Source organism: Plectropomus leopardus, chromosome 12 (genome assembly GCF_008729295.1).
Source record: "Plectropomus leopardus isolate mb chromosome 12, YSFRI_Pleo_2.0, whole genome shotgun sequence".
In the NCBI taxonomy this organism is placed as follows: Eukaryota; Metazoa; Chordata; class Actinopteri; order Perciformes; family Serranidae; genus Plectropomus; species Plectropomus leopardus.
The window spans coordinates 667,103-680,202 of record NC_056474.1 but is presented as its reverse complement, the minus strand read 5'-3'; the positions used below and the strand labels follow the sequence as shown (position 1 = coordinate 680,202).

Below are 13,100 nucleotides of genomic sequence, written 5' to 3'. Positions count from 1 at the left end.
TTGTCTAAAAATAAATATTAAAAAAGGGAAAAAAGGTTTTTTTTAAAACGGAAAAGGAAATGACCTTGAAAAAGTGCTTACAAATTTATAATAATTTTGTAACATAATTTTAAATATGAAATTATCATAAATATACTTTTCCCTTGCTCCCCTAGATGTTTTTCTAAGAAAAATTCAAAATCTATTAACTTCTTGCAATTTACGACCAAGTTGCTCAGAGTCTTTTTCTACATACTTTTGAAAGAATTTGCACAAATTTGCTCAGAGTTCAAAAGGTTTAAATATTTGTGAAAGGCGTCTGAAAGCAGCACAAGAAAAGTGGTCACTCCAGTTTTCAAAGGGTTAAATGAATTAATAAGGTAAAAGCACTCAATAGTTTAAAAAACCCAACAAGAAACAGAACTGAATTGTAAAACGTTTGTTGATTTTGCGTTTCACGAACAGATTTTAAGGCGTGACGATCAGTTAGTCCAACGTGAAGATGTGGAAGAAAAATAAACATTTTATTGGCAACAAAAGTTAAAGTGACCGTCCGTCATTTTAAAGGAACAGTTCGATGTTTTGAGAAATGTTTTTTTTGTAATTTGTGACGGTTCGTGTTTTGTTAGCTGAGCATAAAGTCCAGACAGAAACCTGTAAAACTGTAACACCGTTTTTACTTGTTGTTGTTTTTAAACTTTGGTTTAAGTGTGAATGAAAACAAACGAGATGTGACGAGTTAATCTGGGAGTTTTAGAGGAGCCGGCTGGTTCCAGTCTTTCGGGCTAAAATACGCTAACTGACCACCTGAACACCGAAATCTCAACAAGAGCCACAACAAGCAACTTTCCCAAAATGTCAGAAACTTGTTTGGATTTGAGTTTTGACAGTTGTGATTTGTTTTATGATCGTGAGGTTTCAGTTTTTTGGATAGAAAAGCAGGTGGACCAGAGGCAGGTTTTTTTCTGCAGAACTAATCAAACTTGTGCCGTCTGCAGGAAACGAGTGTTACTTTTGTAGTGTTTCAAAATGAGTTTTCTTTATTTGTTCATATGCAAACGTGTCATCACTGTGATATTAAACAATCAATCTGAAACAGCTAATGGCTGTTTTTTTTAACAAATGAACACATTATTAATTATGTTTGTGGCACATGAAGCTTTTTCAGGCACTTGACCGTCAGATAAATGCTTCGTTATCGGTTAAATTATCCGTCCAGATAAACTCAAACAGCAGAGCTCATCGTCTGTTCAGAGTGTGACGTCCGCCAAAATAACACAATATCCAAAATCTAATTAGGTAAAGCAAATATCAAAAGTCCCATTTAACATTTGAGCCAATGCTCCTTTTTTAAAACATAAGAAAATATTTTTCATTAAGTACGACGGAGGATAATATAATAATATCATACTGATACAACTTTATTCTCGTAATACTGCAGTGTTTTTTCTTTTAAATTTACAAATTTGATCTTGAAATATTGAATTTATTTTCTTTTAAATTTCTTAGATTTTTTCTTGCAATATTACCACTTTTTTTCTTGAAATTGCGACTTTAAAGGCCTAATAATATGAGAATATTCTCGAAATCCCAGAATTGATTTTTCGTTAACATGGCCCTAACCCTCTGTGGTAACAGTGAAACTTAGATGTTTGACATTTTTCTGGGCAGACGCAGACGGCGACCGCGATGAACCTGCAGACAGCAGACGTGCGACGTCACGCTGCATCAACCAGCAAACAAAAGCAACATTTTAAAGGTTTAAGACGTGAGAGGATAAAACGCTCCTCCCCTGCAGGCGGCACAGGCGCCTCTGAGCTGCATTCAGGCGCTTCACATCCATCAGGTTGTGTTTTGGGAAACTTAAAGTGGTGACCGTTAGGGAGGAAAATAAAATGAAAAAAATCTCATTTCAAAAGTCAGGCAGTCGAGCAAACGCAGATCCAGAGTTCTCCCCGCGTCCCTCAGGCAGACGGACGGACGGACGTTGGAAAAGCAGATTTTGGCGATGAAGGCGTTGATGCGCACAGAGGCCGGTGCACCTTTTTCACAGCGTGCACGTTAACGGAAGCATGTTTGCAGGACGTCACGCCGCCGGCGACCCGCGGCTCTCCTCCAGATTAAGATTAAGACTCGGAGGATTCTTCTATCTACAGGAATGCGTCTCACGCGTGAATCCTTGCGGTGTTTTGGCCGCACGTCCCGGTGTGTGGCCAGAGGATTAGACGGTCTGCGGGCGGGACTCACAGGGCGAAAGATACAATCCCGTCACCACGCACGCCACTCTGCGATAAACTGCAAGACGGTCATTAACGATACATCATCAGCTGAGAAGATTCATTTTCCAAAGGCAAAATAATTTCTCTGAAAAGCAGGAATCGATGGTGTGTTTATTTACGGCGTTGTGAAGTTTGGCGTGTGGGCAGCTGAGATGAGGGAGTGTGTACCAAAGTGCATAGAGTCTAAACACACACACACACACACACACACACACACACACAATGGCCTCAGCACTGCAGCAGGAGTGTGATGTTGCCGTGGTGATGTATCGCAGAGATCGCGTCTCGATGTATCGCCTCGGGGATTGTTGTCCCGCCGCGAGTCTGCAGAGGTGAGGACGGTCGGCTCGTTCTTTTGTCATGCAGTACGGACAACGAAACACGATGAAGACCAAAGCTTTAGGATCCGACCTGAGGCGTTATGACCCAAAGATGCCGGCGAGGCGGGGCGGGGGCGGGGCGGCGCTGGGGGTCAGGAGTGATCAGGAGTGATCCATGGGTTCGGTGGCGTTGCTCTGCCCGGCGTCCTGGCTCTCCATCTCCTCCGGTTCCTCCGCCTTCCCGTCCGATTTGCCGGCCGTCGTCACGCCGGCTGCAACTGGAGGTTCGTGGTCGTCTGTCGACGCTGGTTGTCCCGCTCCCGTCCTCGTCCGCTCCTGGCTCGCCCCGTCCTCCTTGGTGGCGCTCTGCTGCTCTCTCAGGTGGCGCTCCATGGACGCCTGGATGGAGGACACCATCTCCTGCAGCTTCCTCCGCTGCTGCTCCATCACGCCGGGGTCCAGGCCGCGCCCGTCCTTCATGGTGACGAAGCCCGGCGCCATGCGGACCAGCTCCCTGGTGGCGTCCTCGGGGATGTCCGACAGGTCTGGGGGGCCTCGGGACACGCTGGCGCTCAGGTCCACGCCGCTGCTGTGCTGGCGCGTGATAGGCCGGTGCTCTGGAGGGGAGGAGCCCCCGGCGCTGCCCAGGGAGTGGCCTTTACCCTGGAAGGCGGTGACGCTCTGCAGCTGCTCCTTCTTGCGGACGACGCCGCCGCTGCCCAGCCGCAGCACACCGTGGGATGGACTCCCCTCTCTGCTGCCCCTGCTGGCCGCCTCAGAGCGCAGCTGGACCAGTGCCTCCTTCACCAGCTCCTCCACATCAGGACCGACGGGGAAGTGACCGGCGGCGTCCACGCAGAGCTCCAGACGCTCCTCTGCTGCGTTATAAACAAACGTCTTCCCCGTCAGGTGAGGCAGCGTGCAGTGCTTCCCGTCCATCAGGCCTGAAACACACGGCGATCGCAGACAGATTAAGACACAAACGCAGGACGAATTTCAGCTGATCTGATTCTCAGCAAATATTCACACAAACATCAGGAGGGAGCTACAGGGACTCTGCAGGTTTGCTGGTTACTCGGTATGTTTGGGTGAGAAATTTGTTCTCCCAGCAGTATAAAATAGAGAAAAAAAATCACAAAAACGTAAAGTGAAGTTGACCTCTGACCTTTTGGATATCACATGTCAGAAATCAGAATTTTTTCCTGTTAAATATTTGTGTGAACTTTTGTCATAATTTGCATATGAATTCTTGAGTTATGGACAAACTTTTCTGAGGTTGAAGTGACTTTGACCACCAAAATCTAATCAGTTCATTGTTGAATCCGAGTGGACATTTGTGCCAAATTTTAAGAAATTCCCTCACGGCGTTCTTGATATAATCTGTTCATGAGAAAACGTAGCTGAAAACACGATGCCTCCAGCTGAAGACATCTCCAGCGCTGAGGCATGAGGACAACACCCACAAATGTCCAGCAGATGTCCCCATCAGAGTGGTATAAATCAGTTTTCACATGTAACTGAGAGCATGTTCTATGCGCTGTAATAACCTGGTTACTGCAGGATCTGTGTTCACATGCAGCAGGTCACAAATAAGATTTGTACCCAAACCCGGACGACAGAAATCACGAGTCCTGCAGAGTGAAAACAAACATACCCATGTCCTTTTTGACGATGTTGTAGAAGACGCCACCCTGCTGGAATAAGTGCGGCAGCTTCTTTGCGTACGACCAGACGTCCTCGCCTGCAGCAGACGGAGAGAAATCAAATTTAACAAACCCGCTGACACACACCGGAAATGTCCTGACCTGACAGCTGATTTTCTGAGTGTATTAAAATGAAATTAAACCAACATTTGATTTCCTGGAGGCTGAACGTTTCATATAGCTGCTGTCTTAAAGAAGTTCTTTTTTTACAGCCTGGTCTTGTTTTTGTCGTTTGGTGTGTCAGTGAGGAGAATATTTTCCTCCCCAGCTTCATCTGTGCCGCAACACGAGCCATCAAACACGTTTTAAAAATGCTGTTTTCTTATGTAATATCGAGAGTAACAGAAGCAGTGTTTTCATATGAGCAGCTAAAAACAGACAGACAGGATATTAGTACAGTGATACTGTTCTGAACTGCAATTGTACTTTTAGTGTCTATAAGGTCAACATAGAGCTTGTGGATCAAAAAAAGAGTCAGAGGAGGATCCCCACACCCCCGACAGAGGTCCTGGCTATCACACGAATGTCCTAAAAATCCTAGAAAAGTACTGAAATCCTTGAATTAGCCTAAAAATGTCTTTAAACCCTAGAAATGTCCTCAAATCCTAGAAACAACTTAAAATGTCCTAAACTCCTAAAACTGTCCTAAAATCCAAAAACAGTCCTAAAATCCTAGAAACATGAATGTGGCTGCTGTGGTTGGCTCCTGGCCTGCTCTCATTTAGCAAAAGTGGCCCCTAAGTGAAGCAAGTTTTCTGACATTTTTTTCCTGTATTTCACAGAGACTCTGTCCTCTGTTTCGGAGACTTTGTCCTGTTTCGGAGACTCTGTCCTCTGTTTCGGAGACTCTGTCCTCTGAGCGGATGTTTTGTGTTTTTAACCAGACCGGAGGATTATTGGATATGAGCTCCTGCAAACAGGAAGTGCAGCGTCAGGCCTGCGGAGCGCTCAGAGTGCAGATGAAACCTTCCTGAATATCGACAGACGCTGACTGTTGGCCGGCCGACCTGTTTATGTGGACGCAGCCGCGACCTTTGACCCTGTTGGCAGGTGAGACGGGGAGGGGAGCGAGAGGCCCGAGTCAGCACAATGAGCGTGCACACACACACACGCACACACACACAGATTTGTTTCTGGTAGCGTTCAGAGCAGCTGATCAGAAACAGACGCTGTGACGGCCGTCACTCAGTGACCAATCAGAAAGCAGCGTGCATGTGTGCTGCACACCTGGACGACAGCGTGAGCGACAGTGAGCGACTCCGCGAGGCTGCGTGAACACGTTCGGTGTCAGACAGATGCTGATTCACTGCAGATGTTGCAAACTGAAATAAAGACACGTCTGAAACAAACGTCTGCTGTAATGCTGCTGCCTGGCACGCAGACGACAGCGTTTTCGGTTGTTTTTGCGGATCATGGCGATTGTTCTCATAATATTATCACTTGAACGTGGATATTTTTTAAAAACACAAAGAAGAGACTTTTCCACTTTCAGCACGTCTGTACTTTAAATATAAATATGTAACTAGTTAAATCTTTTGAAACCTGAACAATTTGGCTTGATTGAAAAAAAAAAAATACAAACAGGAATAAGTTACAGTTTAAGGTTAAAAATGATCTGAAATACAGCTCACGAAAACAGAAAAGAAGAATATTAATGAAAAGAAAATATTAAAGTCAAACCATGAAACTCAAACTGATTTCTTGACGAGTCAAACGGATTCTGACTCGTCATCAGTTTGTAATGATCATGAAACGATGAGTGAAATGGCAAAAATTATTTTGTCAACTAAAAACATCCATTGAACTGAAATTTAAAGTATTCCGGCCAATGTTCAAATATTTTCTGCTCGTCTCTGTTACAAATCACTGCATCCTTTTCCCAGAGTTTACTCTTCACTAATTAGTTAGAAACTAATCAATAGAATCATCAATAATGAACAATCATTAGTTGCAGCCAAAGTTCAGCTGATAATGAGACTTCATTTTCATGAATCCTTTTTAAAGGATTATTTCAGCCACAAAACGACCATCTGTACATAACAATTGCTCACTCTGAGTTATATTTAATTCATGAAGAAAACTTTTTTCTCGCGCCTCCACAATGAGCCAAGGATCCAAAAGCTGCTATTATTGATTTACTGATTGATTGGGGTCCGAATCTAACAACATCAAAACATCTGTTTACAAACTCCCATGAAACTCGTGTTTATCCAGCCCCGTGCTCCCCAAGCACATAACTTTTCACTAAAAAACCTTAAACAGGGTTCATACACATTTTACCAATACATTTCCAGGACTTTACCAGGATTTTGCAGCAAATTTTAAAGACAGACAAACAAACCATGGATACTCCTCATTGGGTCTTTTCTCATAACTAGAGAATATTGTTTTTAAACATATATAATTTTTTTTAAAAAACAATGAATCAAGAACAGGATTAGAACTGAATATTTAAGGATAACTGAAAAATGTGTCATTTTTTTCCTTCAATATATTTTTAAAGAGAAAACTTTTTATTTTTATTTGTATTTGTTTTTATTTGTGCATGAAAGTGAAATGCTCAGTTCAGCGCAAAGGCGTGCGAGAAAAACAACGTTTTCTTTATGAATTCTACTTGGGGTTAATAACTGATGTACAAATGGTCAATTTTTGGGTGAAATTTTCCTTTAAAATCTGCTCTGAGGACTAAACTGTTTTTGTATGAGCTTCATGGGGAGGCGGGGGGGCCTCGGGGGAGGCGGCCTACATGTCAACAATTTTGATTCTCACCCATTAACGTTGCTAGGAGACAGAGGGAGGACATCTCAAGGTCGATGCTGTCCTGGAGTTCCCGGCTGCTCATCCTCCCGGACGTCACGGCGTCCTCGCTCTTGGCCGAGTGCAGGGCCGAGTGCGAGCTGGAGGCTCTGGGTATGGAGGCCGCGGGGCTCTTGTCATCGGGGCCCCTCAGTATCTCCACCGTCACCCTGTCGCCGTGCTGCAGCGCCACCGGTTCATTTTCCTCGCTGTCCTTTGGAGGGAGCAGTTCTTTGGGCGGGAAGCCGTAGCGGATGCACTGCTGCGCCGGTGGCACGCCAAACTGGTTGGCGATGCTCCTCTGCAGCTCGGAGAAGGTGGTGTGCACCTGCAGGGTCAGCATGGCCTGCCTGCCGTCGCTGGTGGTCACACGGATCTTCTTCTCCTTATTGGATGAGGAGGGGGAGGAGGATTTGGTGGGCGTGGCCGGAGCAGAAGAGGAGGAGATTTCCGGAGAGGCCCGGGGGGAGGACGTCCGGCCCTTCTGCTCCTGCTTCAGTTTGTCCGTCCGCCGCTTCTGCGTGACGAGGGCCTGCTCGCTGATGCTCTGCTGAATGCTGCGCTCAGCTCGGCTCATCGTCAGCTCCTCCTTGTGGAGCGTCTTCGCCTTCTGACCTGTCAGGATGATCTTGGTGGGCGGCTGGGGATCCGCCACCGGCTGAGTCTCTGTGACATCGGTGAGACGCTGAGCGTGAGCCCCGTCGATGGACACCGGGTTGTACTCGTCCGGGTTCTTCTTGGCGGTGTGATGTAGGATGGTGTTGACGACTTTCTGCACCAGGATCTCGCTGCCAAACTCGCCGGGGAAGTGCTTGGTGACCAGCTTCATTGCCACATCGTACACGTTGCTGTTCAGTGCCGGTTCGGTCTCGTACTGGAACCAGTACACTGTCTCTCTCACCACCCGCCCCCCCCACTCCAGCGTGATGGGGAAGGCCTCGGGGAGGTTGTCGTACTCCTTTCCCTCCCAGAAATGCTTGAAGCCACAGCCACACTTCCCGCCCTGGGAGCGGGTGTTGGTTCTGTCCCCGTCCAGGTACACCACTGAGCCGTTGCCACGGATGTGGCGCATCGAAGTGCCGTGACACCAGTTGCAGGTGTTGAGGGAGCTCAGTTTGTAATCCGGGACTAGGACGTCTCTCTGCGGGTCGTAGGAGCAGACCACGTTGTTGAGGGGGAAGCTGTAGTTCTTGTCTGGCCGCAGCTGTCCGTGCGTGGATTTGGCCAAATTGTACAGCTTCCCCCCAGGAGCCAGCCACTCCGGCAGGACGTGGAGCTCAGAGAGGGCGCCACAGATCAGGCAGCGGTGCAGCCGGTTCTCCATCACCGACTTCTTTGCAGCCTCGGTCACCTCTTCAGGCTGGATGCCAATCACGCCAGTCCGCCTGTACACGTACTGGTGCACATCGGCCACCAGTGACGGGTGGATGCTGTGCTTCTCCATGAACACCTCCTCCATGGAGTTGACCAGCCGCATCAGGTATTTATCCTGCAGACTGCGGTCGCCGCCGATTACGCAGCTCCCGTCCGGCTCCAGCTTGATGTACTTCCTGATGAGCTCCTGCGGGACGCCCCATGCCTTCGGCAGCAGGCGGGCGGGCAGCTTGGGCAGCACCGTGTTCTTGATCCCCACCAGAGGGATGTAGTGGTTCCTGCCTGAGCTGCTCCAGGCGATGCAGATGGGCTTGTTGAGCTTCCCGTCTTTGCCCCGGCACTGCTCCTCAGCCACCAACCCGGGCAGGAAAGTGGCGGAGTAATCCCCGGAGCTCCTCATGCCACTCAGGGAGTCCAGCAGGATGATGGGCCGGTGGAGGACGTTGGCTAGACCGAAAATGTGGATGTTGCGTAGCCCGAGAGGCACGCCTTCAGGAGGGATGAACAGCGGGTCGCACTCGTTGATGATATCCTCCCACTCTGCGGCGTCGATAAAATCCTGAAAGAGCGCTTTGTAGCAGTCCAGGTTCTGCTTGAAGTTCTGCTTCAGGTTCTCTCTCAGGGCGTGCCAGAACAGTTCTCTGCCCACCAGCGCTCTGGACACGGCGTGGACCAGGCAGTGCCCGTCCCCGTCCACATGCACCGGGATGAGACACTCCCTGTTGCTGTTGGCTTTTTTGACCTCCTCCAGGGTGTCGTGGAGGTATATGAGGCTCCCGGACCGGTCCTTGCCGTAGCCCATGGTGGACACATGGTCCGGCTCGATGAGGAAGGCTCTGTCCCCCAGGAGCGAGCAGTCAAACATCTCCCCCTGGTTCATGTCCCGCAGCAGCTTGGCTTTGCCGGTCTGTTTGTCCATGCCATACCTGGTGAGGACCGGGGACAGCAGCTTGCAGTGATAATTGGACAGACCCATGACTTTGACCAGCTCCGTGCCTTTCTTGGGGGCCCCGGTGACGCCGAGCAGGGCGTTTCTGAGCAGGTTATGGAGCACAACATCCGGATCGGTCACCTCCTCGACGTTGATCAGGTTCTTCTGCTCGTGGCGCTGACCGCACTCGGTGCACTCGATGCTAACGGAGCCGTACGCGGGGAAGAACAGCCTCGCCTGACATTTCGGGTCTGGGCAGGTACCAGACAAAATACGCTTGTCTTTTTTCTTGGAGCTCTGCAGCAGCGACATGTCGGGCGAGAAAAGCTAAAACTGCAAGTTAGCTTCACAAAATCATGATAGTCACACTCCGGCGGGGCTGTCCGACGATCTGCGGGTCCGATAACGACACTTATTAACCAGAATAACACAAGAACAACACGGAAGCGGCTGTTTTTTCTCTTTAGCAACTGACCGTTGGTAAACGTAATACGTCATGACGTAAGCGTCTGGGATTTGTAGTTCGGCTGCGTTGTTTCTTGTAAATGTGTACACACGAGGGTCAAAATGACCGACTTTCACTTTTTCTCTTTATGTCGCTATACTTTTACATAATCTTAAATATGTGAATATATCCCAAATTAACTGTAAAAAATGGTTAAAAATAGCAACAGTAACATCAGATTGACTACATTTACCAGAATGCAACACGCCGCAGCGACGTTTTGTTGTGTCAGGAAGTTAATACGGCAGAATCATGGCAGTTTGGGCAGAAAGGATGGACTGTTTCCCAAAATATCTCAGAAATTTGTTCCAAAAAAATATTTTTAAACACCTTGTTTTTGCTCTCGGTGCTTATCAGTTGTGTGGCTTGTTCGTTTCGGGGCATTAAATTAGCGGACTTGAGACAACAATACTGAAAATAGTAGTTCATTAGTTAGCTTGCAAGCTGCTGAGGGACTGTTCTCTATTTATCAGAGCAAAGGGGTGGTTGGGCTGAAGCGTGACTTAATTTTTTGTTGTTTTGTTTTAATATGTTTTTTTTTTTTTTTAGAAATCAGATTTAGAAAGCATTTTTAAAGAAAAAAGGCATAATGCCGTCATAAAAAATAGCACCAGCAAAAAACATTACATTTTTTCTTTAAAATAAAAGTAAAAAGAAAAGACAGCATTTATTTCTTTAAAAACAGCAACAACAACAAAAATTAAAGTTGAAGTGAAAACAATCCTGAAAAAATTTAAAAGAAAAAAAACATGCCTTTTGTTCTTTGAAAGTTGTCAAAAAAAGATAAAAGAAAAACATTGCCACATTTGTTTCTTTCAAAATTGTCAACATTTTAAAGAAAAAAGGCGGATTATGTGTAAAATAAATACAAAGTAATAATTCTTTTTAAAGGAAAAAATAAAAAGAAAAAAGAAAGACTTTAATTTAATATTTGATGAAGACATGTATTAATTCATTTATTATTTGATATTTACTAAAATGACATTTTATACTAATATTTTGAGTTGACAAAAATGGGAAATTTTAACACTGAACATTCATATCACCGTTTAAACATTAATAACGGCTCTGCCTGAAAATAACGGACGGAACCAGTTTAAACTGGTTTCCTGTCAGAGCAGCAGTTAGTTTCGGTGATGCGCGATGGACAAAGTTTCTTTTTGGTCGGACTAGTTTTGCCTCTAGTACCCCGCAAATTATACTCTATTTAAGACACACAAGTACTTTTTAACTGTATTTTTTTGAAGTTGTAGCTAACGCCATCTGCCGAGCTACAGACGCAGCTACCGTTAAATGATGTGAGAACAGCTGATGTTAGCAGAGTTGATGTCTGCAGTTTCACATTCAGACTAAAACCACCTGGACGACGACATGTAATCTACGGAAGGTAAATATGTGTGCGTGTGTGGCTGCGTGCATTTTTATTACTGTTTTGGTTTTAGTTAGTAAAAGTTATGATGCTAATAGCGATTAGCGTGTTAGCATGCCAAAGCGCTTATCGTGATTAGCGCGCGCGTTAGCACGTTAGCATGCTAGTGAGGGCATTAGCTCTGTGTGGAAGCAGCTCACATCAGTGTTAGTGTGTGTGATGTACAGGGCTGCCACATACAGCTGATGGCTTTCAGCCCAAAAACTGTTTAAAAAACGCCTAAAATATCTGAGCAGCACTTAGTTAAACAGCATAGTTTTAACTGCTCTAATAATTACTGTACGACACTGAAAATCAACACACAACTGCAGCTGAAGCATAAAAAAATTCAACAGCGACAAACAAGCAGTAAAATGTCCTCAAACATTCACTCATAAGGCTGGTGGGGTCTTTTTAAAAGTCATTCATATTTCAACAAATAACATTAACTGTCACCTTATTTTGGTGTAACTTTTTATAAATTCAAACCTATGCTCGTCTTTGTACAAAGAGTGCATTCAATGCAATTACACACACACACACACACACACACACACACACACACACACAATGCACTTTTACAAGGCAGATATAGTTTATTTTGAATATTTCAAATATGTATTTACACATGCAATGATTAATATTATAATTACATTTTGGTGACTTTGTCAGCATTGTTATATTATATTATATCATATTTTTTTGTATTTTGCAATTTAATTAAAAAATCCACCCAAAAAGTCATGAAAAACTAGCCCAAATTTTTCTCCATGTGCCCGAGCTAATTTTTTCATCCACAATGCAATCCAAAACAGCCCAATCTGGAAACACTAGTAATGTAGCTAAACGTGAAGCTAAAACTGCCTCTGTATGATAAAGTATTTGAGGTTTTGGTTGATAAATGTGACTGGGGAGACATACGTAATCATTATACAGGGAAGACCACCAAACTCTCCTCTGACCCTGTGAGGAGTCGATGTCTCGAGTTGAGTTTTACTGACTGAAACATAATGCCAAATTTTGCAGCAGACTTCACTGATATCAGTAATGTAATGCAGTTAAATAAATAACTTAAGAAAATTTTATATGAGAGAAGTACAGTAAATTGTTGGCCTGATTACATTAGCCCACAATCTCAGCCTAGATATGACTAAAAGAGAAAAAAAAAAAAAAAAAATGAAAAGTGGAAATTTGGAGTTTTGTTTAACTAACCCATTTTGTATAATGTATAATAAATCTTATTGAGTATTAATCATAAAAGGAGAGTGGATAACAGTTTGATTTATTGGTTTTAGTTTGTTTAGATATCAGGGTCATCGAGGAAGCTAGACTGCTGGTAAAAGTATTTGTCAGTAGTGCTTATTGTTTGGATTCTGTAAATTATGTAAACAAAGTTTAATTTATTATATTATATTATTGTTTTTTTATTTATTTAAGCTATTGGGTCATCTACCTTAATGATATTTCTCAAAAAGGCTGAAGGTGTGCAAATTACATTCACAAATAAAGGATTGGTAAACAATCCACAGGTATCTTCAGGCGAAAACTTGATATAAGTATTGCAATATTGGTAATTTTTTTGTGAATAACCATACAACAGAAATAGCCTACAAAAGTTAAGTAAATGTTAAGCAGCTTCTTATACAGTTTGTGGTTTACAACTGGACTTTAAAGGTTCCTCTGGCTACAGAGTAAGCCAGCTCTGACTCTGCTGCTTCATGAACAAGTTTAAAGTCACTGAAAGTTGACCATGTGATTGGACCATACTCAGGCCGGTTTTGACACTTTTGTGGCGTGACTGCGGC

The 13,100-nt window shown here is 44.8% G+C and overlaps 1 protein-coding gene across 1 annotated transcript; it reads right to left on the bottom strand.

The window, feature by feature from the left end:
* Window positions 1–1,470: 1,470 nt before the first annotated feature.
* Window positions 1,471–9,838, bottom strand: vcpip1 (valosin containing protein (p97)/p47 complex interacting protein 1). Its single transcript, XM_042498377.1, has 3 exons — window positions 7,051–9,838; window positions 4,233–4,319; window positions 1,471–3,522 (listed from the first exon to the last, which is right to left on the bottom strand). The coding sequence occupies exons 1-3, from the start codon at window positions 9,692–9,694 to the stop codon at window positions 2,741–2,743; spliced, it is 3,513 nt and encodes a 1,170-aa protein (XP_042354311.1). The 5' UTR covers window positions 9,695–9,838; the 3' UTR covers window positions 1,471–2,740.
* Between the last annotated feature and the right edge of the window lie 3,262 nt (window positions 9,839–13,100).